The 27,561-nt window shown below is 37.2% G+C and overlaps 6 protein-coding genes and 1 pseudogene across 12 annotated transcripts; 3 read left to right on the top strand and 4 right to left on the bottom strand.

Moving 5' to 3' along the window:
* Positions 1-1,012: 1,012 nt before the first annotated feature.
* On the top strand, positions 1,013-1,855 carry LOC125219796 (heavy metal-associated isoprenylated plant protein 24-like). The gene is made up of 2 exons (XM_048121865.1): positions 1,013-1,308; positions 1,423-1,855. The coding sequence occupies exons 1-2, from the start codon at positions 1,155-1,157 to the stop codon at positions 1,716-1,718; spliced, it is 450 nt and encodes a 149-aa protein (XP_047977822.1). The 5' UTR covers positions 1,013-1,154; the 3' UTR covers positions 1,719-1,855.
* Positions 1,856-2,258: 403 nt separating this feature from the next.
* LOC125223505 (sulfate transporter 1.3-like) lies at positions 2,259-6,572 on the top strand. The gene is made up of 13 exons (XM_048126683.1): positions 2,259-2,829; positions 3,368-3,685; positions 3,770-3,818; positions 3,900-4,107; positions 4,189-4,363; positions 4,448-4,513; positions 4,589-4,702; positions 4,780-4,896; positions 4,982-5,395; positions 5,461-5,651; positions 5,964-6,049; positions 6,140-6,216; positions 6,295-6,572. The coding sequence occupies exons 2-13, from the start codon at positions 3,380-3,382 to the stop codon at positions 6,436-6,438; spliced, it is 1,947 nt and encodes a 648-aa protein (XP_047982640.1). The 5' UTR covers positions 2,259-2,829; positions 3,368-3,379; the 3' UTR covers positions 6,439-6,572.
* Positions 6,573-10,890: 4,318 nt separating this feature from the next.
* Positions 10,891-14,192, top strand: LOC125219004 (tRNA modification GTPase MnmE). The gene is made up of 10 exons (XM_048120842.1): positions 10,891-11,072; positions 11,379-11,665; positions 11,767-11,905; positions 12,056-12,177; positions 12,317-12,520; positions 12,617-12,676; positions 12,833-12,971; positions 13,237-13,355; positions 13,484-13,702; positions 13,823-14,192. The coding sequence occupies exons 1-10, from the start codon at positions 10,904-10,906 to the stop codon at positions 14,015-14,017; spliced, it is 1,653 nt and encodes a 550-aa protein (XP_047976799.1). The 5' UTR covers positions 10,891-10,903; the 3' UTR covers positions 14,018-14,192.
* On the bottom strand, positions 14,190-14,615 carry LOC125220818 (chaperone protein dnaJ 20, chloroplastic-like). Its single transcript, XM_048122955.1, has one exon. The coding sequence runs from the start codon at positions 14,613-14,615 to the stop codon at positions 14,190-14,192; it is 426 nt and encodes a 141-aa protein (XP_047978912.1).
* A 337-nt stretch (positions 14,616-14,952) lies between these two features.
* LOC125222341 (somatic embryogenesis receptor kinase 2-like) lies at positions 14,953-18,260 on the bottom strand. Its single transcript, XM_048124871.1, has 11 exons — positions 18,033-18,260; positions 17,823-17,955; positions 17,693-17,764; positions 17,479-17,622; positions 17,326-17,397; positions 17,186-17,257; positions 16,997-17,097; positions 16,613-16,747; positions 16,179-16,523; positions 15,702-16,105; positions 14,953-15,447 (listed from the first exon to the last, which is right to left on the bottom strand). The coding sequence occupies exons 1-11, from the start codon at positions 18,112-18,114 to the stop codon at positions 15,133-15,135; spliced, it is 1,875 nt and encodes a 624-aa protein (XP_047980828.1). The 5' UTR covers positions 18,115-18,260; the 3' UTR covers positions 14,953-15,132.
* A 2,385-nt stretch (positions 18,261-20,645) lies between these two features.
* LOC125219240 (somatic embryogenesis receptor kinase 2-like) lies at positions 20,646-24,224 on the bottom strand. Of its 7 annotated transcripts, none has more exons than XM_048121155.1 (11): positions 23,865-24,224; positions 23,642-23,774; positions 23,486-23,557; positions 23,229-23,372; positions 23,025-23,116; positions 22,744-22,815; positions 22,557-22,619; positions 22,184-22,318; positions 21,753-22,094; positions 21,286-21,680; positions 20,646-21,106 (listed from the first exon to the last, which is right to left on the bottom strand). In XM_048121155.1, exons 1-11 carry the CDS (start codon positions 23,938-23,940, stop codon positions 20,780-20,782), a joined length of 1,851 nt encoding a protein of 616 aa, XP_047977112.1. In that variant the 5' UTR covers positions 23,941-24,224; the 3' UTR covers positions 20,646-20,779. The 7 variants fall into 7 exon arrangements, with proteins under 7 accessions (XP_047977112.1, XP_047977113.1, XP_047977114.1 ...); XM_048121156.1 differs by having other exon boundaries at positions 20,648-21,106; positions 22,557-22,657; positions 22,744-22,796; positions 23,071-23,116; positions 23,865-24,222; XM_048121157.1 differs by having other exon boundaries at positions 20,648-21,106; positions 22,744-22,796; positions 23,071-23,142; positions 23,865-24,222.
* A 753-nt stretch (positions 24,225-24,977) lies between these two features.
* On the bottom strand, positions 24,978-27,273 carry LOC125220819 (annotated as a pseudogene).
* Between the last annotated feature and the right edge of the window lie 288 nt (positions 27,274-27,561).

A 27,561-nucleotide genomic window follows, 5' to 3' on the forward strand; every position in this document is an offset into this window, starting at 1 on the left:
TTTTTTTTTTTTATCAAATTTGTAGTATGTGTATGGTATATTATTCTCTCTATCCCAACTTTCACCTAAGATTGACACATATTTTTTATTAGTTTATATTTATATTTTTAAAATAATAAAATTAATTTTCTCTCTTTAATTAATATAATTGAACACTTTTTCTCTTAAATTCAAATATTCAACTCTTTTTCTCTTTCCATTTAATACTTACACCAACATATTTCTTTTCCAATCAAACATATTGACCAACAACTCCTAAAATCAAATGTGTCATTTAAGCCGGAACGGGGCGTGTATTTTTTAATTCTTGACTAGTGCTATAGTTTTTAACTTCTGAATTTGAGTTTCAATAAATAACTTTGAATTAAAATTTTTTTGGTAAACCTTTTTCTTATAATTCGATTGAGTGATATAGACTTCCGTAAAAGGTTATGGTTATTTACGGTTGTAGTATTCACTTTGTGTTATCGATAAATGACAAGCAAGGTGGTATATAATGCAACTCTATAACACATCTATAATTTATTATAGTGATTGTTTTATTTTGAGTGATACTATGATGGATAAATGAAAACAATCCAAATTCAGACATTGTTACTATAGTTGCATAAAAACTAGTAACGGTTATTTTTCACTTAATTAGTTTTTATGCAACTTACAACTAAAACATTCCACAAACTACAAATATGGAGTACATATAATTACATACTACACATATGTGGCCACATAATCCATAATGAAAAATGTTGAATAAAATCATAATTTTCCAACATATATCCTCATGACTCATTAGATATAGAAAATTGTTCATTCCATCAAAATACTTCATGCAAACAATACCCATATAAATTATTCTACTAATAAATTAAAATAATAAATAAAAGAATCTCATGACTTGGAATGTAGGCCAAATATATCCAACTCTAGATTTTTTAATTTTTTTTATAAAAAAAGTAGTAACATTTTCATGGGTCCTCAAATCCTATAAAAAGACATGCAAAGACAACTCCATTTTCACCAACACAAAAATCTCAATGTTTCATTGAAAACAATTTTGATACCCAATTTCCAAAATCCCTCCAAATTTCTTTCCTCAACCTATTAGTTAAACAAAGTGAAATAGTACTTTTGTTAGTAATTAGAGAAGAAGAAAAATGGGAGTTGAAGGAACATTTGATTACATAGTTGATTTGATCAGCAGCACAAAGAGGAAGAAGAGAAAGCAACTCAACACCGTTGATCTCAAAGTTAGAATGGATTGTGAAGGCTGTGGAGAAAGAATAAAAAATGTCCTCTCCGGCATGAAAGGTAGCGTCTGCTAATAAATGTCTCATTTTTCTGTTTTAAAATTTTCATCATTATTATATGTCTTATTTCATTTTTACTATACGTTTTTATTGAAAAAATGAAAATTTGTTGCAGGAGCAAAATCAGTGACGGTGGACTGGAAACAACAGAAAGCAACGGTGTACGGATTTGTGGATGCTAAAAAGGTGTTGAAGAAGGCGAAATCGACTGGGAAGAAGTCAGAGCCGTGGCCATATGTTCCGTACGGCCTCATCGCGCATCCCTACGCTAGCGGTGTGTATGACAAGAAGGCACCGGCCAATCACGTGCGCGGTACCGACGAGCCTGGTGTCGGCACCTTCAACCCGGTCGAGGAGAAGTACGCTCTCATGTTTAGCGACGACAACCCCCATGCTTGCGCGGTCATGTAGGGTTTTTGTTCGGATAGCAAAATGATTGTGTTTGAATCCGAATCTTGATATATATAGACATGTATCGGGTCGGTCCTAAAATTATTAGGGTCGATTATAATATATAGTGTGTTAATAAATACTTGGAACTTTAAATTTACAAAGTCTTTAAATTTACCTAAATTTTACTATAAATTACTACTATTACACAAAAAACATCTACTACTAATAATCTAAATCACTTAAATATCCATAATTCAATAAAACATTTAACCATTGTTAAAACAATTCAAACATATCTTTATTTTGTGTTGATGGAAAAAATTTCAATGTATGTGATTTGTTGTCAGAGTGATAACCGATGTATCTTCTCATTATTCACCTTGATAAATCCTCTAAATAGGAGTATATTACAAAAAGATTGACTTGTACAAAAATTAAATACGAATATTGGTCTTAAATGTAGGAATTTCACACAATAATCCGTCCTAATACAACTACAACTACAAAAAATCAAGAACATGACCGTTTCAAATCATAATTCAATATCATTTTCCATCTACATGCATGCAAATAATATAGATTTATTTCAATTGGCAAAATTATTATAAATAGATGCTGGCAATCCTTCATCCTCGGATGTTGCAGTTGAACAAATTCCTCACTCCTTTTCAACGTCTTGACACAGATAGATATCTTGCTGCTTCACAACACTATTAATTAATCGATTCCCCAAACTCTTGAATCTCCCTTCCACTTTTCAACAAAAAGCTGAAATCTTTGGAGAAATTTGTCAAGAAACCAAAAAAGCTGAAATCTTTGGAGAAATTTGATCAAGAAACCAAGAGGGCTTGTTGCATGGTTCAAAGAAGCAATAAAGATTTTATCTTTGATCCAAATTGTTGAGGCCCATAATTTTTTTATTAATAATCTTGATTGCTTTTTTGGGGGGGCTTGATTCATTGGGTGAGAGCAGCCAATTTGTAGTGTTTCTTGAGGGAATTTGATGTTGCAGAATGGCCCTTTGAAGATGGAGTATTTATTTAGTTGCCTTTTTGCCCTTAGGTGGGATGTGGGGTTGCTATTCTAAAAGCCCTTCATTCACTTTGTGTGGTTTTTGAACATTTTCTTGGTGAGAATTTATATTTATAGTAAAAAGATTGTATTAGTTCTTAAATATTGTACTCCATATTGATAAAATGTGCATGCATCACATGTTTTTTCTTTATTTAATGAATGTTGAGTTTTATTTGTATCCACCATCACATGTTGATTTTGGACTTTTAGTGTAGCTTGTTGAGCATCACTTTATTTGTACATTTTGTGATGTAATAAGATTTCTACCTAATTCTATGATGTTTCTATAGATTCACATTAGAAATTCTTGCAGTGGTGGATCAGTGAGGGTTTAAGTCCTGTCCTCTCCACATAAAACATGAATTGTTCAATGATTGTGGATTTAGGTTCAAAAAAGAGGTAAAAGAAGTTGTTAGTACGTAGAAAGTGTTGAAGAATATGAGATGCAAAAAAGGGTTTAAATCCCTTTTTAATTCAACACTTTTGATAAGCAAAATTTGGTGTGATTTTGAGTTTATTGATATTTTTGCATTTTATTAGGCCACAAATTTTACATTTTTGATGATTTCATTGCTGCATTTGTGTTTGTGTAGTCTGTTATCTTGATGGGAGATCCTAACAAGAAGAAAGAAGAAGAAATGGAGGGGTCTTCGCGCCATCCGTCGCTGCCATACAAGGTCGGCATTCCTCCAAAGCAGAAGCTGTGGAAGGAGTTCTCCGCAACTCTCAAGGAGACGTTCTTTGCAGACGATCCTCTTCGCTCGTTCAAGGACCAATCGGGACCGCGCAAGTTCCTCCTAGGAGTCGAGGCTGTCTTCCCGATTCTCTCGTGGGGCAGAGGCTACAATCTTAGCAAATTCAAAGGGGATTTAGTGGCAGGGCTCACCATTGCCACCCTCTGCATCCCTCAAGTATGTAGCAACTCATAAACGCGCCCAATCATTATCGTTTGCATCGTTTTAGTCATGTTTCTGTTACTGAATTTGCAACAACAGGACATTGGCTATGCCAAGCTTGCAAATTTGGATCCACAGTATGGCTTATGTGAGTGGCATTTATTTGTCGAATTCGCGCATTTTTCCTTCAAGTTTTATGTGATGTGACTAACTTTTGATTGTTGTGAAGATTCAAGCTTCGTCCCGCCTTTGATCTACGCGTTGATGGGGAGCTCGAGGGATATAGCCATTGGCCCCGTTGCTGTGGTGTCTCTGCTGTTGGGGACTCTGCTGCAAGACGAGGTTGATCCCGTTGCCAACCCTCTCGTGTACCGTAGGCTGGCTTTCACCGCGACTTTCTTTGCTGGGATCACACAAGCCACCCTTGGCATTCTCAGGCAATCAAATTTCTATGGCTTCCTTAACTGAAAGTAACCGATTCATCGACTGAATGTCGTGTGCGTTGTGCGTGTGTGCAGATTGGGATTCTTGATTGACTTCCTCTCACATGCTGCCATAGTTGGATTCATGGGTGGTGCTGCTATCACTATTGCTCTTCAACAGCTCAAGGGATTTTTAGGCATAAAAAAGTTCACCAAAAACACAGATATAATATCTGTAGTCAAATCTATCTTGAGCTCAGCCCCTCATGGAGTGAGCCTCTCTCTCTCTCTTGCTCGCTTGCGCCCTCTCTCTATCGTTGATTTGCAATTGCTTATGTGAGTTGTGTTTATGCAGTGGAATGTGCCTACTATTCTCATTGGAACAAGTTTTCTGGTGTTTCTCTTATCAGCAAAGTATATTGTAAGTTTTTGACATTCGGCTTTCTAAGCCACGAACGAACGTCATTGGTGTTTCTAAATCACGGTGCTTATGCAGGGGAAGAAGTACAAGAACCTCTTCTGGATAGCCGCGATTTCTCCCCTCGTCTCAGTGATCCTCTCCACCTTCATCGTCTTCGTTAGCAACGCTGAGGAGAAGGGCGTGCAGATTGTAAGGCCTCTTGTCGTTCTGTTTCTATTGTGATGAAGCCTTGTGTTAATGAACGCGTTCGTGTCGTTGGAAAACAGGTGAAGCATATTGAGAAGGGCATAAATAGGCCTTCTGTTGATGAGATTTACTTCACCAAGGATTATGCCTTGAAAGGCCTTAGGATTGGGATAGTTGCTGGCATGGTTGCTTTGACGGTGAGTTTATGTCTCGTTTTTGTGATTTTATTTGATTTTTTTGAAGATAGAATTACAAGAAGTTTATACCCTTTTGATTTTTTAGGAAGCTGTTGCAATTGGAAGAACTTTTGCTGCAATGAAAGATTATCAGATTGATGGAAACAAAGAAATGGTTGCTCTTGGAGCAATGAACATAGCCGGTTCGATGACGTCCTGCTACGTTTCTACAGGTTCATTTTCCCGGTCGGCGGTGAACTTCATGGCCGGGTGCCAGACGGCGGTGTCGAACATAGTGATGTCCATCGTCGTGCTTCTCACGCTCCTCTTCCTCACCCCTCTCTTCGAGTACACGCCGAACGCCATCCTGTCGTCCATCATCATCTCGGCCGTCATCGGCCTGATCGACTACGATGCGGCGATCTTGATATGGAAGATCGACAGGTTCGACTTCGTGGCCTGCATGGGGGCCTTTCTTGGCGTCGTGTTCATCTCCGTCGAGCTCGGCCTCCTGATCGCGGTAAGTGGTTGGGTCGTTTGGAAAAAAAGGGGTAATCCTAATAGCGTGCGTTCTCGTCTCGACAGGTGTCGATTTCGTTCGCCAAGCTGCTATTGCAAGTGACTAGGCCAAGAACAGCCCTACTTGGGAAGATCCCAGGCACAAATGTGTATAGGAATATACAGCAGTATCCAGAGGCAACTAAGGTTGCTGGAGTTCTCATTATAAGACTTGATTCTGCTATTTACTTCTCAAATTCAAACTATATAAGAGAGAGGTAACTTGATTTTTTCGTGTATTTGCTTTTAGTACTCTGTCGCGTATTATTATTGAGTCACGTCTAGTTTTTGCACCTACTCTTTGGATGGTCATGTGGGCCTACTCTTTGAAATTTTTGGGCCTGTCCAAGCTTCAGTATCATGCTGTACTATGTTTCACCACTCTAGTTGTGCTGCTTTCAATATACCGTCGCGTATTTTCAGTATAACAGCTTATTGCACTACTTGTGCTTACAAGACTTTTAGCACCTTAAATATCAATACTTTGTTGCGTATTATCAATAAAACGCATCATCCTACGTCTTTTGCAGGCTACTTAGGTGGCTAACGGATGAGGACGAGCTTCTCGGTGCCACATGCCTCCCTAAAATCCAGTTTTTGATCGTAGAAATGTCACGTAGGCTTTTCGCATTCGTCTCTAACTTTTTGGCTTCTAATCCTTGGAGTTGATCGATATAATATGTTTGTTTTCCCGATGCTGTTGCAGCCGTCACTGACATCGACACGAGCGGGATCCACGCCCTCGAAGACCTGCACAGGAGCCTGCAGAAGAGATCAGTTGAGGTAACTAGGCTCAACTTGATAGAAAAAATTTAGGGCTAATTTTCATAAATTTTGAACATTTTTTTAATATTTGGACAGCTTGTTCTTGCAAATCCTGGGCCAACTGTGATGGATAAATTACACGCATCCGACGTGGCAGATTTGATTGGTGAAGATAGGATTTTTCTGACAGTGGCTGATGCAGTTCAGACATGTTCATCCAAGTTTAGTGACGAAGTCTAGTGAGACTATTGTTGGGTGTATCTACCTTAATTTCGGTTAATCGAAGAGACTAATGTTGGGTGCAAACACTGTACTGAACTGAAAAATCAAAAATCCAATCAACACCAAAAGTATGAAGAATCGAAATTAAGATTTACGAACTTGTGATGGCCTTTTTGTCTTAAAAATTCTTTGAATGAATGATTTGTAGCGTATGAAATTGATAATTTTAATTCTCACTTGTTTTCAATGTCAAGGATTATTCTAATTCTTTTGTACAATAATTACTAAACTCTACTAATAAATTAACAATAACACGCTAAAATATTTGATTGTGTAAATGACCAACCTAAAAAATAAATTTAATGTTGGAATTAAAAAGACTTATTTGACTGTGATTTTATTTTTAAAAACTAGTATCTCTCCCGTGCTATGCACGGCACATTATATTTTTTTTCCGGAATCTATATAATACTTACCAAATAATTATGTAGAATAAATATTAAATGAAAAATAATTTATCATAATTAATCCATAAATATTAATGAAAATCTTTACATATCTAATATAAAAATTGGGAACACACGTCAACAACATATAATTAAAAAAATATATAATTCAATAATATAACACTATCACCAATAAATAAAAAATACAATTAAAAACTCTTGATGAAAAAATAAAATGGTAGAAGTATATCGTGAGACTAAAAAATAAATCAAATTTACATTACACAAAACAAAAAAACAAAGAATGTATAATTACCATTTCTCCTAATGAGATTTTAGATATTGATAATCAAAAGCTATAATCTAAGATTGCACTGGTGAGACACTTCCTAGTCGAGCTTCATTTTATTGCAATATAGTGACCCTATACACTAAAAACCCAAACCTTGAAACCTAAATCCTAAACCCTTAACTTTAAAATATACTCATCATGACTAACAAATGAGCCAAATATCAATAAAATTGTCCCTCCGTTCCAATTCAATTTTACTTTGTTGATCACCTATTTTATTTTGGGAGTTTTAGATTTGTCGATAATCCTTACTAACAAAACATATAAAATCACAAAACTGATAGAGAATACAGTACATTTACCTACAAATAAAATCATAAAGACGATTGGGTGACGATATACCACTTGGAAAATTTCTTCATTGAAATGATAATTTTAATTAAAGGAATTCAAATTTATAGAATGATTTTTAACGTTTAGAATTCTATGAATGACTTTTAGTTATCCTAATGTCCATTTTTTCCGTATCACGTTGCTGACATAATTGCAAAATTAAGAATCCTTAATCACACACGTTTTTTTGTTTTGGATAACTGCAAATTTATAGGCTCTTTTAAATCACACGTATTTAACCTTAATATAGTTTTTATTGTTTTTTCAACAGTAATATAATTTTTTAAATAAAATGGCATTCTTGTAAATTTTCCCAAAACTCCCCTTTTATATATAGTGACCCTATACACTAAAAACCCAAACCTTGAAACCTAAATCCTAAACCCTTAACTTTAAAATATATTCATCATGTCCAACAAATGAGCCAAATATGAACAAAATTCTCCCTCCGTCCCAGTTCAATTTTACTTTGTTGATCACTTATCCTATTTGGGGCTTTTAAATCTGTATTCGATATCTTACACTGGGTCGGGCTAATTGATAAATCTTACTGATAGTAGATCTTGACTGTAAATATGTTTATATGCTCATATCAAGAAAGTACTTTACAATCCTAAACCCTTAACTTTAAAATATATTCATCATGTCCAACAAATGAGCCAAATATCAATAAAATTCTCCTTCCGTCCCAGTTCAATTTTACTTTGTTGATCACTTATCCTATTTGGGGCTTTTAAATTTGTATTCGTTATTTTACACTGGGTCGGGCTAATTGATAAATCTTACTGATAGTAGACGTTTTTTTCCTGAATCTTGACTATGAATATGTTTATATGATCATATCAAGAAAGTACTTTATAATAGGGCTATGTGAATGGTAAACAAAATTTTTTTTTGCTTGCATTCATCCAAGCATCTATTCATCCAATAGTATTATTTATTGGAGCCGAAGTAGTGTTTTGTTGAAATGAGGAGTCAGAGACATCACCAAAAAGGGTTTAATTTCGGAACTTTTGGAGCCGAAGTAGTGTTTTGTTGAAATGAGGAGTCAAAGACATCGCCAGAACGGGTTTAATTTCGGTTGTGGCCAAGCCGTGGGCATTTTCATATTAACCGTTTCTACTTTTTAAAATTAATTTGATCATATGTTGAAATCATTAATTGCCTTATAATTAGGGATATAACCTTTCCTATTCCTCACTTCGGATAAACATAAGTGTGAACAACGGTTATTTGCCTTATAATTAGGGAATATGTAGTGTCATGTTTGGCTAATAAAATGAGGTAGTATAATTTTATGCATGACATGTAAACGTTTGGATGAGATGTGTCGTTTCATACACAATAACTATGGAAGTTATTTTTTTGTGTTAATTAATATACAATTATGCATGAAATGTACGTGTAAACGTGTTGACAAACATTAAGGAAGGAAATTGTACGCCCTATTTGTCTTCAAGTTTGCTTGAATTATTTTGCAATATCCACTACATTTAATGGAACTTTTAGTAACAACCCAAAATCAGTTTTAATTAAATAATAATTATATTTAGCAATATTCATTACATTTATTGGAAGTCTAATTAATTTCCATGAAAACTGCCGTTAACCCTAAACAAATTCACAAAGTAAAAGCTGGGGCTCTACTTTACAAATTATCGATGCACAATCCAAATATTTTTTAGAAACGAATAATGAGACGAATCTAAAAACAAAATATGACCGACTTCTCAAAGGAAAATAAAGACTACAATATTAGTAAAATTGAGCAAACGCCCATGCACTGCTTGGGAATTAATTTATTTTATAGTATTAGTTTAAATTTTAAAATTAAATACTATTTATATGCCATAAAATAATATAAATAAATACGTATGCAACAAAAATTTAGCTCTTTTTCGGCTTAACAGTCTCACCAAACGAAACCCCTTTTTTTCTTTTTCTTTTTCTTTTTTTCTTTTTTGACCACTAAGTGCCCGTAACAACATATTTATAAGTAGGAAACGAAAGTCGGCTTCGTTTTTAGTTCTTTGTGCAAATTATTTAATTTCCAACATATACTACTGTACATATTATTTTATTTATTAGGAGTATTATACATGCACAATTCTTTTGTCATAAAAATATCTGATTCAAGTATATAAACTTTTTACTTTATTATCACACACACGTATACATATAGATATATTTGTACATAAATTTATTGATTCATCATAAATAATCAAATATTATATATTGAGATAAAATTATACATGTTATATTCTAACTATTACAATTGAAGAAAAAAATAATAATAAGTGGAATAGAAATTACAATGAAAATAATAAAACAAATAGAATTATGATTAGTCGAGTTGAGAACATCCCACTTTCAGCAAGACAAATTATGTTGCGGCTAGCCTCTTGAATTGACGTATTGTTCCAAAGATAAACGACTCTCCTAGCATATAGAAGCACCTTAAATCCGCTAGGTACAAATGAAATTGATTAAGCTCCGAGAATTCAGCAATACAATACTCCTAAAATGATACATAAAAACAAAAAGAACTTTAGAGATAAGAGAAAGTGATTTTTTTGATATATAATCCATCCACAACTCTATGACTTTTATAGCCATAAATAAGGATATGGAAAGTTATGGAATTAACACACTATAAACCATCAAATTAAGATAACGAATGTTACTTATATGAAATGAAAAGCCAAAATTCTTCCCATGGCCATGATCACCTTCCACTACACACGACATTACTCCCACATTTAATTATTTCCTTAATTTCTTTGCATACTTTGTTAGAGGTAATTTGATGTGGGAAATTGATCTGTATGATTGTGATATAATATTAGTGATGGATTGCAAGTACTAAAATATTTCCAATCACACATTAAACCCAACAATATTCAAGAAAATTTATAAAGGAAAATTGTGCACGCACATAATATTAAATTAATCAAAGCTATAGTTTTGTAATTAAATTTAAAGTAGTATTGTTAAATAGATTGTTTTTGTTAACTATCATATTTGTGACTGTTCAATACAGAATATTTATTATAGTGAACGGCTTGTATTAAATTTATTTGTGTAAATGAAACCTTTTCATCTCTTTAATTACTACATTAATAAATAAAATCATTTTTAAATTTATAATTTTATTAAAAAAGTTATAACGGCAATCTTGTTATTTTTCCCAAAACTCCCCCTTTATAGATGTATAGATAGATTATCGTCTATTTCTATTTGAAGTTGAACTATGAGTACTGCTCAAATATTGAGAAACTAACTGATTTTGCATCTGTTAATTAAATATGAACTATTATATTTAGAGAATACGAATAGAAACGCCACAAAATCGATGGCTCTGCAATCTTCATTTCGTTGTGTTTTTTCTCAATTGCAACGCTGCGCTTCTCTCCAGCGTTCAGTCTTGCCCAAATTCTCGACCCCATTTCACAGAAATCTCTCTCTCCTCTTCTCCACTTCTCACAAGACTGCTTCCATTCGCCCACTCGCCGCCGCCAAAGGTAACTCAGCGTTTCACGAATATTGTCTGTTTGATTAAGTAGAGTGAAAAAAATTGAATCTTGTAATGCCCCAGTATGGAATTGGATAAAGAGGAAAAGAAGAAAACGTTAGTTGATAGCTTATCTTTGAATTACTATGTCGTTTCTTGCTGAAAATGTTTGGTAGTCAGTAAAAATTAGAATCTATATTTACATGAATATTTGATTGGTTGATGATAATAATAATAATACTACAGTGGTATATGAAGAACTAGTTTTTCTTGATTATGAAGCTATTGTCAAATTATTGTTTTTTAATTTTGATAGAGAACACATTAGTACTGAACAAAGATGAGAGGTTGGGGGATGGAGAAGTGAGCTGTGCAGAGCCAGTTCCGAGTTCGAGCACAATTGCTGCGATTGTGACCTCGTTGGGTGGGCCTCCCGGTGCGGTGGGGATAGTCAGGTTGTCTGGTCCTTCAGCAGTCTCTATAGCTGGGGAAGTTTTTAGACCGATGTCAAGAAAGAGGAGAAAGGGTGCTCGTTGGTGGCCTAATAGCCATGTTGTTGAGTACGGTGAGGTTTTGGATTCACATGGCAACATCATTGATGAGGTACACCTCGTGTTCTGGTATCTATATATCGAGGGCGTGTGTGGGCGTGGATTAGTCCTACTTTTGTAATGATATGAGTGTGTTTTATTTTTTCCAACCAGGTTCTGGTAGTTCCCATGTTGGCCCCAAAATCTTACACTCGCGAGGATGTGATTGAGCTTCAGTGCCATGGTAGTGAAGTGTGTCTGCGACGTGTGTTAAGGGCTTGCCTAGATGCTGGAGCGAGGCTTGCGGAACCAGGTCAAATCCTGTCTTCTTTTTATCTCGACTAACTATGATCTGTCGCTATATCCTTGATAATTCACTGGTTTGGTTGCAATTGGACCAAGCCAGTTGTGTCACTTTCTTGATGTTATGAATGGAATTGATAGTATTCCATCGGTATCTCAGGCGAATTCACTCTCCGGGCTTTTCTAAATGGACGGCTCGATCTTTCTCAAGCTGAGAATGTGGGGAAACTTGTAACATCCAAGTCGATGGCTGCAGCAGATGCTGCATTAGCAGGATTACAGGTAACATTTCATATTTCTTAGAATCCGTTTAGTAAATTTGGTTGAACTAATGATTTTGGATCTTCATCCTTTAAGTAGAGGCTCGTCAATAGTCATGGTTGGCATCTGAACACCTTTGAATTTTCTTATCATGTTACAGGGAGGCTTCTCTTTCATGGTCAAATCATTAAGAGCTCAATGCATTGAGTTACTTACGGAGATTGAAGCCCGTCTAGATTTTGATGACGAGATGCCACCCCTTGACATTAACCTAGTTGCCGATAGGATACATAAGATGCTGCAAGAAGTAGATGGTGCTCTGGAAACTGCCAATTATGACAAGCTTCTGCAGTCGGGAGTTCAGGTATTACATGGAATTTAATAACTGGTATAGTTTTTATTTTCACACGAAGAAATTTTTCATTAATTATACATGACATTGTTCACTGATCTTGTTCAGATTGCTATTGTTGGCCGACCTAATGTTGGAAAATCGAGCCTTCTTAATGCTTGGAGCAAGGTATGATTCAGAGGCTTATTTTTTTAGCATTCAATCTTATTCTTCTTTTCAGTGATGGAAATTGATGAAAACTGTGAATGCACTAGACTTTATCCCTTTATGGCCATTTCTCTACTATGCCTGATCATGTAACGGTACATAAATTTTAGCATGCAGAGTGAGCGAGCAATTGTAACCAATATTGCGGGTACAACACGTGATGTAGTTGAAGCCAATGTTACTGTTGGCGGGATTCCTGTCACACTTCTTGATACAGCTGGTATAAGGGACACAGATGATGTGGTGGAAAAAATCGGTAAGTCAACTATCCAGCAACAGTTTTCTACTGATGAAAGTTGTCGAAGTTCAATTGATGAAAAACAGTTGTGATGTTACCTATCAGCTTGATTTGTATAAGTTTCTTTCACTCCTTTATGAGTCTAATATATTGAGTTAAGCAGTATATTCTTGAAGATTTCTTTGTGTTTCCCTGGTTAAGAATCCCTCGAATATCGAAGATTTACATGCTTTTTATGTCCTTCTCTTGTGTGTTCATTTGTTCTGTACTCTGTTTATTTAAGGTGTTGAGAGGTCGGAAGCAGTTGCTATGGGTGCCGATGTCATTGTTATGACAGTAAGTGCGGCTGAGGGGTGGACTTCCGAGGATGACAGACTTCTTGAGAGAATTCATAGCAATAAGGTATCGTGAACTCTCTCTCGCGCGCTATTTGGTGTGTCGATGGTGTTTCTTGAATTAGTATTTGAGATAGACTAACATTCTTTCACGCTGCACGTATGCTTAGTGTTTGTTTCCCCTCGTAAATACAGATCGCAACTTCATCGACTTCTCCAGTGGTTCTTGTGGTCAATAAAATCGACTGTGCTTCATCCTGTGCGTGGATAGACACTCTCTCAAGATCGTTCAGCAAGTACGTCTTCACCTGTGCCGTGACTGGTAAAGGGATCTCCGATTTGGAATCTGCAATCATAGAGCTAGTTGGTCTGAACAAGATCCCTGCTGGGGGACGCAAATGGACAGTAAATCAGGTCGGTTTTTATCAAAACTTTCATCCTCGTTTGCAACACTGTTGTACATTACTTGGACTCGATTCTTGAAAAAATGGATGAGAGTCCGTATTAAATGATAAATTTTGTGGTCATTATCAGAGGCAATGTGAGCAGCTCGTTCGTGCAAGGGAGGCGTTTGTGAGGCTGCAGTCGTCTATCGAGGAAGAGATCCCTCTCGATTTTTGGACGATTGATCTCAGAGAAGCAGCCATGGCTCTTGCGCAGATAAGCGGAGAAGACATCTCAGAAGAAGTTCTGTCAAACATTTTCAGCAAATTCTGCATCGGTAAATAGTCGTGGTTCTGAGGTTTTTTTTTATAAGAAAATCGAGTATAAGAGACATCTTTCATTACAAAGGCATTTCTTAGTCAGATCAGTTTGTCATAGTCTGCATTACAAAAAACACAGCAATTATTGTGATGCTATGCAAGAAAAGAATTCAATTAATGAACGAACTTCTGTTATTTCACGGGCCGTGTTGCTTTGCCCTCATCCGGCTTCCCCAGCTCCCATCTCCCTGCTCGTCTCTGTTACATGACCGTCTCCTCAGCTCCGAGAGCTGGCCTTCCCACTTACACCTCGTTTCTGACCTATCCGTTTTCTGAGATTCTTGATCCAGCAGGTTCGCATACGTCTTCTGCAGCTCAACAAACATGCGCGTGGATTCTTCCCTCAGGGACGGATCACACACGTCGGGATGGTAACGGAGAGCCAGTTTCCGGTATGCTTTCTTCAATTGATCTGCATCCACCCTCGTATTTTTAAGAGCCGATATCTCTTGCATAAACTCTTTGCTAGTAGTAATAGCCGTGCAAGAAATAGGTCCAAATTTCCGCTGCCCTCGCACACCTTCCCGATAGGAGAATGTTAGGTGACTGATAACGCTCGTCATAGTGAAACAAAGTTGAGAATTTAGGTCGAAAATCGATCTTTCTCGAGCAATCTTGGTCGAAATACCATAGTTATATAGTGAATGTTTGGATTATGCTGGGATCTGGACACGGTTTTGACCATCTCTTGTTGAAGAAAATTACTTAGTTATTTTCACCATTTTTTTTTATCATATTTTAAAGATATTTGACGATATATCCTAAATCCTGGGGTTTGGAGTATATTGTGATATTTGAGCCTAACCTCGATTTCTCCAAAGGTGTCTTTCTTATTTGATATCGAACCGAGCAATGGTTCCCTATTTACCCCTTGACTATAGTGACTCGAACCCCCGACGCTAGAGAAACAACTTCATGTTTATTCACACCTTTTTTTCGTAAAAAAAATGGATTTAAAAAAATTACAAGTCTCTAGCTAGTGATAAAGATTCTAAATTTTATTTGTAACACATGTACGAAAGATCACTTCCTCTTTTTCTAGTATAAATTTCGGTACAATTATTTGATAACACATGTAGGTCACCTTGGACCGGACAGCTCGACCGCGTCTAAATTTGTTGTTGAGTGGATGGCCCAATCGTAATTCTGGCGAGAAGCATCTTCGAGCTCTTGCCTGTGAGCCTCGGCCTTCAGCCATTCATCCCATTTATCGCCCAGCCCGTCGCCTTCTAGTATTCTTACCACTTCAGACATCTTAGGCCGGTCCACCGATGATTTTTGCGTGCATAGGACAGAGACCTTGATCAGCAGCTCGACTTCTGATTCAATGTAATTGCTCTGCATATTGGGATCGACCATCTTTTTGAACTTCTTCTCTTTTAGAAGTCCCTTGACCTGAATGATGAGTTCGCTACTTAGTATCGGAATTCTCGTTTGGCAGTGCGTAAACGTAAAACTCATAGATGAAATCTCGAAACGGAATGGCCTAGCATTGTATATGGCTTGAGATTTAAGATGGATCAATTTATTCAGCATCTCATATTGCATCTAAATATTCGTTTCGTTTTGCTTATGAAAATGCAACATTTCTATGTATCCATTGTAACTCGAAATAATTCAAACTAATAATAATAAAGGAGAATACGTACCCAATCTAGCAACAAAACATCATCGTCCTTGGCAAAGCGAGCCAGATCGAAAGCCTTCTGCCCGGTTATCAGCTCAAGAAGCATAATTCCGTATCCGTAAACATCGGTTTTCTCAGATGATTTTCCAGTGGATATGTACTCTGGAGCGATATGTCCCAGGGTGCCACAAACAGTAGTTGTCACATGGGTATCCTTATAATTCATAAGTTTAGCCATACCAAAATCTCCCACAACAGCCTCAAAATCCTTGTCTAGCAAGATGTTCGCAGCCTTGACGTCGCGATGAATGATCTTCGGGTCGCAGTTTTCATGCAAATACGACAGGCCTCGGGCAGAACCGAGAGCAATGTTCTTCCTAGTCTGCCAATCGAGCGGCGGCCTCGGCGGCTCATTAGGTTGACGTTCTACAACGGGTGAACATGGATGAGTTTAGGTTCTTAAAATCGAAGTATTACCAACCAACAAAAAATAAAGAACCTGTTCGTAAACATGATGCAACGCTCCCATTATCCATATACGGATAAACGAGCAATCGTTCCGTCGGACTCATACAAAAGCCATAAAGTCTAAGAAGATTTCGGTGCACGGCCAAACTTATCATCTCGACCTCCGACTGAAACTGAAGCTCTCCGCTGGGAGTCCTCCCATCCTTGAGTTTTTTAACAGCAACGAGTGAGCCATCGACAAGACGTCCTTTATACACCTTTGCGAAGCCGCCTGTCCCCAAAATATGTTCCTTGCTGAAATTGTCCGTTGCAACTTGCAGCTCTCGGAGAGAGAATCTCTTGAGCTGACCGAGATGTACTTCGGGATCCTCATCCGCTGCAATGCAATCGGATAAGTGCACACGAAACAACAAGATTATTCCATATTCGTAGAGTTAACATTTTTGAATCAAACCAGAGACAGACCTGGTACATCGAAGTAATATTCTTGTGGTTTTCTGCTCCGACACCACCATGCAATGGCGACTGCCGGTGCAGCTAATAGCAGAGCAGCACCAGCCGCAACTCCGCCAGCAATGGCTCCCGTCATACTATCTCCTCCTGCATTTACATAACGCAAGTAGATTATACAAAGCAACTCGGCCTATCTAGTACTCCCTTCGTCACCAAAAAATAGTTTCGTTTTACCATGTTAGAAACGTTTTCACCACACATTACACTACTCCACTACTGATGTAGGTTTCACTATCTACTGACACTATTTCAACTACTTTTCTTTAACTTTCTCCTACTTTATTAATTTCGTATTAAAACATATATAAAAAAGATGTATTATTACACTAGGAATACCTCGGGATGGCGGAATAATCGGAGGGGGCGGAGAAAACGGAGGCGATCCCGGGCATGGCTTTCCAATGACAGGGCCACACAGCTTCGAGTTATTTTCGAAACTGCAAACACACAAAAGGTAAAATGTTAACTCTCACTTATATGGTATTTTCGAAACTGCAAACACACATCTATGTGTGATCGGAATACCTAATAGGCGTGAACAACGAAAACGAGCCATTATCCGGAACCACACCTGAAAGCTGGTTGTTCGAAAAATCCCTGCAGGAATTCGCAATGATAAAACAGAAAAACAAGTACTCCATTTTAGAAGAACTCGGGACACTCACAACACTTGTAGAGCCGAGAGGTTGGTTAATGACGTAGGGATGGGACCCGTGAAGCTGTTTTTGTTTAGCCGGCTGTCCTTACAAGGAACATATGTGAGATTCGTAGGACGTTTTTGAATAGAAAGCGGAATGTTTTTGGTCGACTAGACTTACAGGATACGCAGCTTGGAAAGCTGCCCCAACGTTTCAGGAATGGGACCGGTAAAAGTGTTCATGTACAGGTCCAGGCTCTCCAAATTAGTTAGGTCTCCGAGTTCATCAGGAACTGCCCCGCTGATCTTGTTGTTGTACAACGCCCTGTAAAAATATGATTGAGAATCTTTACGCTGGAAAAAAGATACGGAAGCAAACACAAAACAAGGCTCACAGGTACTTCAAATTCTTCAATTGGCCGAGCTCTGGGACTAACTGGCCAGACAAACCCGAGTTTCCTAGATCACTGAAGGCGCAAGATTAGACCAACGAGGTGAGGGGTAGTAAGAAGAACAGATTCTTACAGTCTATCCACGATGCGGTTGGCGTTGCAGGTGACGTGGAACCAACTGCACGGGTCGGCATGGGTCGGGTCCCAGGTTATGAGCTCGTTTTTCGGATCTTGTAAGCTTGTCTTAAGGCTTTGCAAGGCATCACCTATTCACACAAACATGAAATAGAAGACAAAACCCAAAACAAAAAAAACAACCAAATAAAGATGAAAGAAAACAGACTTTCCATATTAGCAGAAATATGCACCACCAACAAGATCAACCAAACCACACTCCATCTCTCCATCAACTTCTTCTTCATCATCACCACCACATATACATACAACAAACTGCATCTATAGCTATCCCTCAATCAGGGCTAAAGCTTTGATTTTTTTTTATTCTTATATTACTGTCATGTCATGTCATATCATTGCCTTCATCAATTTTAACTTCCTTTATTAAGGAAAGACACGATAAAAAGATATGAGAAAAAGAAAAACAGTGGGAAAAAGGGAAAATTGATTAGATAATTCAGGAAGCTTATGCGCTGTTTGGTTTTCATACTTTTTTTTTTTTGTTGATCATTTCTTGGCCCATGAAATGTATCTCAGCATATTTAATTATTTATACTATATCTATATGTCAAGATTAAATTGTACGTATCTTGCAATTATCCATTTCACTTTCACATGTTCAACTAATTTAATGCGAAATATGGTCTAATTTAACTTATTTCATTGCCATCTTGTCTAATGAATTGAATTTGAACTTTAATAGAACCTATTTGTATTTACATTTTATCTTCCATATTAACTCCACTTGTTTCCCAATTCACTTTGTGACCTTTATATTTATTTTTGAGTATTCTCCTTTACGACTTAAATTGTTACGTGGGGATTCACTTTGTGACCTTTTTATTAATTTTTGGAAAATTTTATGACATAAATCGTTAAGTGGGACAACACTTTTGATACTTTATGAAATAAAGCTTTAAGAAATATTTGTAAGTGGAATGAATGATAAATGAAAATGTGATGGGGGCAACGCAACAATAGAGTAGGTAGGGTAATACAGTGCAAATTATTTAATATATAAAAGAAATAACATTGATGAAAAACAAGATCACATGATTCACATATAATACACCTTTACTTCTCCTAATAAATTAACCCCTTTCTTCATAACCACTTTGTTCATAAACTCATTCAAAATTAAAGATGCCAGATTTCTGAACCAAGTAGGGAAATTGATTATCCAAACCATCACATACTATGTTTATGTTCCATAGAAATTAGGTAAAATCTATAACTTTTATTTATTTTAATTAGGGCTAATAGTCAAAAAATACACAAACTATAACCCGATCCAAGTCTTTACCACCAGATTTGAATGTGGTGAAAAATGCATGGGCTTTTTGTCTTCACACACCACTACCTAAATTCTTGTGGCAAAATATAAATGTCTCACTTAGACTTGGCACGGAGGGAGTATAATATGAGAGATAGCAACCTAAAAAGTGAAATTAATGAATAAAAGTATTTTTTTTCATGCAATCCATTCCAAAAGTATGCAAATCATTTAAAAAATAAAATTATGAATGGCTCTTAGCTTGGACCGGACAACTCGACAGCGTGTAAATATTCGGTCTCGGAAGTCGGGTGATGACCAAGTTCGACCTACTCAGCCTTGAGCCATTCGTCCCATTTCTCGGCCAGTTGCAGCCCATCGCCTTTTAGCATCCTCACCACTTCCGACATCTTAGGCCGGTCCATCGAGGAGCTTTGCGTGCATAGGAGAGATCAGCTGCACCACTTCTGATTCGATGTAATTGATCTCAGGATCTACCAACATTTTGAGCTTCTTCTTTTTTAGAAGTCCTTTGACCTGAAAATTGCAAACTAATCCATATTACCATATAGGGCCACTGAAATGCAACATTCCTATATATGTATCCATCCTTTGACTTTTTTTAGTCTTATACTTTTTCAACACTTTTTATAGAGCTTCACCACAATGGAGTTATTGCCTTCATCATTTTTAACTTCCTTTAATACAAGCAAATCATTTTTAATTTCATAAAAAGTTGCCCAATCGCAAAAAAGGAGGAAAAAGGGAAAGAAATGGATAAAAAGAAATACAGTAGGAAAAAGGGAAAATTGATTAGAGGATAGCTAACTAGTGGTCTCGTACACTCGCCTCGTCATCTAGACGGACGCAGAAAAAAATATTAGTAGAGACTACGTTAGTCTTAGTTGAGGTAGTAGTTACATAGCTAGAATTCAGGAAGCTTATGTGCAGTTTGGTTTTCATATATTTTTTTATTTTTTATTTTTATCATTTCTCGGTCCATGAAAATGCATCTCAGCCTATTTATATGTCAAGATTAAATTGTATGTAACGATTATCCATTTCACTAATTTAATACATTCAACTAATTTAATCATAGATAAAGCCTAATTTAAGTTATTTTAAATTTAATTTTTTTATTATCTTGTTTAACTAATTGAATTGAATGTTAACTTTACGAATTTGAATTGAATGTCAACTTTAATGGAGCCCGGTGGTACCATTTTATCTTCTACTACTATATTAATTGCAGCTCTTTCCCATTCACTTTGTGAACTTTTTACTTGTTTTGATTCTCCTTTACGACTTAAATTATAACGTGGGACAATTCTTTTGATACTTTAATAAATAAAGGTTTTTCCCCCTTTCGCTTTGTGACCTTTTTATTAATTTTCTAAGTATTTACGTGGGACAATTTTTTTGTTACTTTATGAAATAAAGGTTTAAGAAATATTTTTATATAGGTATATTTTAGTCAAATAAGTGGAACGATAAATGCAAATGTGATGGGGGCAACGCACAATAGAGTAGGTAGGGTACATGCAACCTATTAACTTGTCAACATGTTTTAGTTATTTTTTCTTTGAATAAGCTAAGGGCATCCATTATAAAACTATGCAAATCATTTCAAAAAAATAAAATTATGAAGGGCTCTTAGCTTGGAACGGACAACTCGACCTTGTGTAAATATTCGGTCGAGTTAGTGCTCTAATCGGGTGAGGAGCAAGTTCGACGTCCTGCCTATGGGCCTCGGCCTTGAGCCATTCGTCCCATTTCTCGGCCAGCTGCAGCCCGTCGCCTTTTAGCATCCTCACCACTTCCGACATCTTAGGCCGGTCCATTGAGGATCTTTGTGTGCATAGGACAGAGATCTGGATCAGCTGCTCGACTTCTGATTCGATGTAAATGCTCTGCATATTGGGATCGACCATGGGTTCGAACTTCTTCTCTTTTAGAAGTCCAATGACCTGAAAATTGATGTGTTGTCGTAAACATTCAAGGATTCTCGTTTGGCAGTGCATAAAACTCGTAGATGAAATCTCAAAACGGAACGACCTAGCGTCTTATCGTTGTCATTTTGCTTATGAAAATGCAATGTATCCATCCTAACTCGAAATCCGAACTAATGAATAAGGAGATTACGTACCCAATCTAGCAACAAAACATCATTGTCCTTGGCAAAGCGAGCCAGATCGAAAGCCTTCTGTCCAGTTATCAGCTCAAGAAGCGTAATTCCGTATCCGTAAACATCGATTTTCTCTGTTAATTTTCCGGTGGATATGTACTCTGGAGCGATATGTCCCATGGTGCCACAAACAGAAGTTGTCACGTGGGTATCGTTATGATTCATAAGTTTAACCATACCATAATCTCCGACAACGGCCTCAAACTCGTCATCTAGCAAGATGTTTGCTGCCTTGACGTCGCGAAGAATGATCTTCGGGTCGCAATGATCATGCAAATACGACAGGCCTTGTGCGGAACCAAGAGCGATGTGCTTCCTAGTCAGCCAATTGAGCGGCGGCTCATTAGGCTGACGTTCTACAACGGACGAGTTTAGGTTCTTAAAATCCAAGTGTTACCAATTTAACAATAAATTGTAGGTAGAAGAACCTCGTAAACGTGATGCAACGCTCCCATTAGCCATATAAGGATAAACGAGCAACCGTTCCGTTAGAGTCATACAAAAGCCACAAAGTCTAAGAAGATTCCGGTGTGCGGCCTTACTTATCATCTCGACCTCCGATTGAAACTGAAGCTCTCCGCCGGGAGTCCTCCCATCCTTGAGTCTCTTAACAGCAACGAGCGAGCCATCGGCAAGACGTCCTCTATACACCTTCGAGAAGCCGCCTGTCCCCACAATATTTTCCTTGCTGAAATTGTCGGTTGCGACTTGCAGCTCTCGGAGAGAGAATCTCTTGAGCTGTCCGAGATATACTTCGGGATCCTCTTCCTCTGCAACGGAATCAAATAAGATCACAAGAAAAAACAAGATTATTCCCTATTTATAGAGTTAGCATTCTCGAATCAAACCAAAGACAGACCTGGTACATCGAAGTAAAGTTCTTGTATTCTGCTCCGACACCACAATGCAATGGCGCTTGCTAGTGCAGCTGATAGAATTGCAGCGCCAGTCGATACTCCGCCAGCAATGACTACCACCGTCATACTATATCCTCCTGCAATTTACATAACGGAAGTAGGAATAGTTTTATTTACCGGTTTGGCCCGTCTATCAAAATTAGTTCACTTATATTTTTTTTTTAAAATCTTTCTCACCACACATTTCACTATGCACTAATACTATTTCAATTGTTTTTCTCTTTTATTTCTCCTACTTTACAAATTTCTCATTAAAACTCGTCTCGTTCCAGAGTCTTCATGCTGAATAAAGATATGATGTTAAACTAGGAATACCTCGGGGTTGTGGAACATACGGAGGGGACGGAGATAACACAGGCAATCCAAGGCATGGTGGTCCTATTCCAAGGCCACGCAGTTTCAAGTTATTATCAAAACTGCAAACACAGAGGTAAAATGTTGACTCTGACCTATATGGTATTTTCAAAACTGCAAACACCCAATCTATGTGTGATCGGAATACCTAATAGGCGTGAATAATGAAAAGGAGCCGTTATCCGGAACCACACCTGAAAGCCGATTATTCGACAAATCCCTGTAGGATTCACAACAAACTCAATGATAAAAACAGAAAATAAGAACTCCCTCCATCTCAAGGTAGATGTCACACTTTCATTTTTAGTTTATGTCACATTTTTTTTTGAAAAAGTTCTTTTTCACATTAATATACTCTCTCTCTCTACTTAACACACAAAACATCATCCCTAAAATCTCGTGCCACCACCACCCAAGTGTGACATCTACCTCGGGATGAAGGGAGTACTAGTTTGTACCAACTTAGGATACTCACAACACTTGTAGGGATGCGAGGTTGGTGAGTGACATAGGGATGGGACCTGTGAAGCTGTTGTTGTTAAGCCGGCTGTTCTTACAACAAACATAAAAACAATAAGATTCACAATAGGTTTCTGAATAGAAACGGACAATTTTTTTCTCGACTAGACTTACAGGCGCCGTAGTTTGGAAAGTCTCCCCAACATTTCAGGAATGGGACCGGTGAAATTATTCATGTACAGGTCCAGACTCTCCAAGTTACTCAGATTTCCGAGATCATCGGGAACTGCCCCGCTGAAGTTGTTGTTGTACAACTCCCTATAAAAATATGATCAAGAATCTTTATACTAACACACCAAATTATGCATTGGTTGGAAATAAGATACCATCCCTATTCAAAATCAACAGAAGCAAACAGAAAACTAGCTTACAAGTACTTCAAATTCTTCAATAGGCCGAGCTGTGGGACTAACAGACCAGACAAAGCCAAATTCCCTAGATCACTGACGGCAGAGTCGAACGAAGCAAGATTAGACCAACGCTCAGACAAGCACAAACGAAGGGTAGTAGGCAGAACAAATTCTCACAGTCTTTCCACAATGAAATCGTTGTTGCAGATGACGTGAAACCAAGTGCACGGGTTGGGATGGCTCGAGTCCCAGGTTTTGAGCTCGTTGTTCGGATCTTGTAAGTTTGTCCTAAGGCTATGCAAGACATCACCTATTCAGACAAACATGAAATAGAAACAAGATATAGAAGACAACACACAATATTATTATTAGGTAAATAAGAAGATGAAAGAATACAAACTTTCAATATTAGCAGAAATATGCACCAACAAGATCAACCAAACCACACTCCATCTCACCATCAACTTCTTCATCATCAAGATCAACAAGATCAACCAAACCACATATACATACAAGAAACTGTATCTATAGCTAAAACCCACAGCATTTACAGATAGGCCATCAAAATACAGATGCCATTATCTCTGATTCAGACCAAAAGCTTCGACTTTTTAAAACCATGGTTCTTTATTCTTGAACATAGTGTAAAAATGTGTGCTTTACTTTAGTGTCATATCAATACATTGATTGCTATTCACTATAGTATTTCATCCACTTCATCACTTTTAATTATTTAGTGTAATAGATTTGGTTGTAAGTAGTATTATAATTTTATTTTTCAACATCCTATCTACATATATTTAATCAGATACATATAATTTACATAACTAAATTTTTATATTTTTATTTGATTTAAATAAAACTAATTAATACATAAATAAATTAAAATTAATAATAAAATTGTGCTAAAAGTTAAAAAGTAACAAAATGTAAACATAGACATATGTTTTTTTTTTAAAAAGCGTTACAACAGTAGATAGAAGTTGAGAGAAAAAAATGGACCTTTGCCCATTATAAAGAAAGGGTAAGGAAAAGAGAAAAGGGAAAAGGAAAAATAAATGGATAAAAAGAGAAAAGGAAAATAGTGGGAGAAGGTGTTTACAACTATTGTGATGGTCTCTCATGGCATGCCTAGTCACAACGGATCCTTGTCACGTGACAAGAAATTAGAAAATTTGCCAAATTTTGCTTATGAAAATTCTCTGACTGTATTTTTCCACATGCACAATCTCACTATTTTCATGAAATTATAGTAACTTAAATTTGGTAGAATTTTCAATTCTTTGATTACTTATAATGTTGACATTATTAAGTATATTCCTCTACAGTTACACTAGGGCTGTCTAGTGAAGCATCATCCCTGGAAATGCAATATTTCTATATATCTTTGTGAACTCGAAATTCGAATCTAATGAATAAAGGTGAGATAACGTACCCAATCGAGCAACATGACTTCATCGTCATTCGCTAGGCGAGTCAGATCCAAAGCCCTCTGCCCGTTTATCAGCTCATGAAGCATAATCTCGTATCTGAAAAACATTGGTTTTCTCGGATGACCTTTGGGTCACATTGGTCGTGCAAATATGCCAAGCAATTGGCGGATCCGAGAGCTATACGCTTCCTAGTCGGCCAATCGAGTGGCGGACGTTCTGCAACGGATGCACGTGGATGAGATTAGGCTCTTAAAATTGAAGTATTACCAATCAACAACAAACCGTAGGTAGAAAGAAAAAACTCAAAAACATGATGCAATGCTCCCATTAGCCATATATGGATAAACAAGCAACCGTTCCGTTGGAGTCATACAAAAGCCACAAAGCATAAGAAGGTTCCAGTGCACGGCCATACTTATCATCTCGACCTCTGTTTGAAACTGAAGCTCTCTGCCAGCGTCCTCTCCTCCATGAGTCTTTTAACAACGACGAGCGAGCAATCAGCAAGACGTCCTTTATACACCTTCCCGAAGAGCTGTCTGAGATGTACTCCGGGGGCTCTGCAATGCAATCGGATAAGTTCATGGGAGACAACAAGAATACTCCATATTCATAGAGTTAACATTTTTGAATCAATTCACAACCTGGTACATCCAAGTTATATTCTTGCGGTTTGCAATGGCGATTGCCGTTGCAGCAAATAGCTGAGTAGCGGTCGCCACAACTCCACCAACAATGGCTCCTGTTTTTCTTCTGCATTTACATATCAGAGTATGCAATCATACGATTAGTGTATTAGTAGCAATATAGCATAAAAAAGTTCAAAAAGGAAGAAAGTTGTGTTAAGATCAGTCTTAAGACTGTCGGAATCAAGGGAAGATCAAGGCAAAAATCAAGCTAAGATGGGGAAAAAATCAAGCTGCTTAGTTGTTGATAGATTTCATCTTTTAGTATTTGAAATTTTGATGAAGTTAAAAGTCCTTACTTCATTCTATATAAAGAGTTGAATTTAGTAAAGTACAATCATCCAAGTTCAATATTGAAGCATTTTAGTGTCTTTTATTTTCCGCATTTCGATTATGCTTTCCAACAATGACGAGCTGAATGATACTAATCTTGGAATACCTCGAAACAAGAGATGGGGTGGCAGAGAAAATGGAGGCGATCCAGGGCATGGCCGTCCAGTGGTGGGGCCACACAGGTTCGAGTTATTTGCAAAACTGCAAACGCATGTCATCTATTGTTAGAAATTGATATGAGAGAAAGAGCAGTGGAAAACGTCGTCCCAAACTAATAGATGCGTGACTGGGATACCTGATACGCGTGAAACAGTGGAAAGGAGCCGTTATCCAGAACCACACCCGAAAGCTGGTTGTTCGATAAATCAGTGAGGTTCATGGCAATGCAATGAGATAAAAACAGAAAATAAGTAGTTTAGACGAACTCAGGACACTCACTCACAGCACTTGTAGGGACGAGACGTTGGTCAGTGACATAGGGATGGGACCTGTGAAGCTGTTTCTGTTAAGCCGACTGTCCTTACAAGTTACAACAAACATAACAACAGACAATAAGATTCGCATGAGGTTTTTGAATTGAAACGAATTAACGAACATACTATTCGCTCGACAATAGCCACAGTTTGGGAAGCTTCCCCAACGATTCAGGAATGGGACCGGTGAAACTGTTCATGTACAGATCCCGACTCTCCAAATTAATCAGATTTCCGAGATCAGTGGGAAGTGGATTATTGTTGTGTAACTCCCTGTAGGCTCATATACATCAACAGAAACAATGCGACGCAAGTCAGCAAATTATGCATTGGTTGGAAAAAAGATACGAAAACGAGCAATTCACTTGTGGGTATCCAGATCATAATGCTAAGAAAGAATATGCAGAGACAGAAGCAAACAGAATACAAGTAGTTCAAATTCTTTAATAAGCCAAGTTGTGGGACCAATTGACCCAACAAAGCAGAATTCTCCAATTGACACTCCGGGGGTGGTAATAGTACCAACAGATTCTTACACTCTTTCCACACTTTGCAGGTGACGTGAAAAAGAGTACGGGTTGACGAGGGTCCGGTCCCAGTTGTTAGGATCTTGCAAGCTTCTACTTAGGGCTTAGGCTATACAAGGCTGATCCTATGTAGTGGTAAAATCTATACAAACTTAAAACAGAAAAGCCCTAATTTTGTTAACAAGAGAAGGGTAAAACAGCTGTGAAGGAGCAAATTCATAAAATCATGGAAGAAATCCAATCAATAATCCAATAAGGGTGAGCGTTTCACCACTAACATTTCAAATATTGCTATAAACCAAAACTATGTATTTTTCCACTTTAAAAAAACAGCTGCATTCTCAACCTAAAAGCCATAGCTTCCAAAACCAGAAATACAAAATCACGTTCAAAAGAAAAAATCAAGAATCCCCTAAAATGAAAATAAAAATACTAGTACTATCTTTTTCAAAAAAAGAAACAATATTAGGTAAATATGAAGATCAAAGAACACAAACCTTCGATATTAGCAAAAATATGCACAGATCAACCAAACGACACTCCATCCCTCCAAAAACCACAGCATTTACAGAAGAGACCCAACGGCATAAGATTAGTTAGTAAGACAATCGAAATCCTATTAATTAAAATTATTACCCATAAACT

The sequence above is a fragment of the Salvia hispanica genome, chromosome 4 (assembly GCF_023119035.1).
Source record: "Salvia hispanica cultivar TCC Black 2014 chromosome 4, UniMelb_Shisp_WGS_1.0, whole genome shotgun sequence".
Lineage (NCBI taxonomy): Eukaryota > Viridiplantae > Streptophyta > Magnoliopsida > Lamiales > Lamiaceae > Salvia > Salvia hispanica.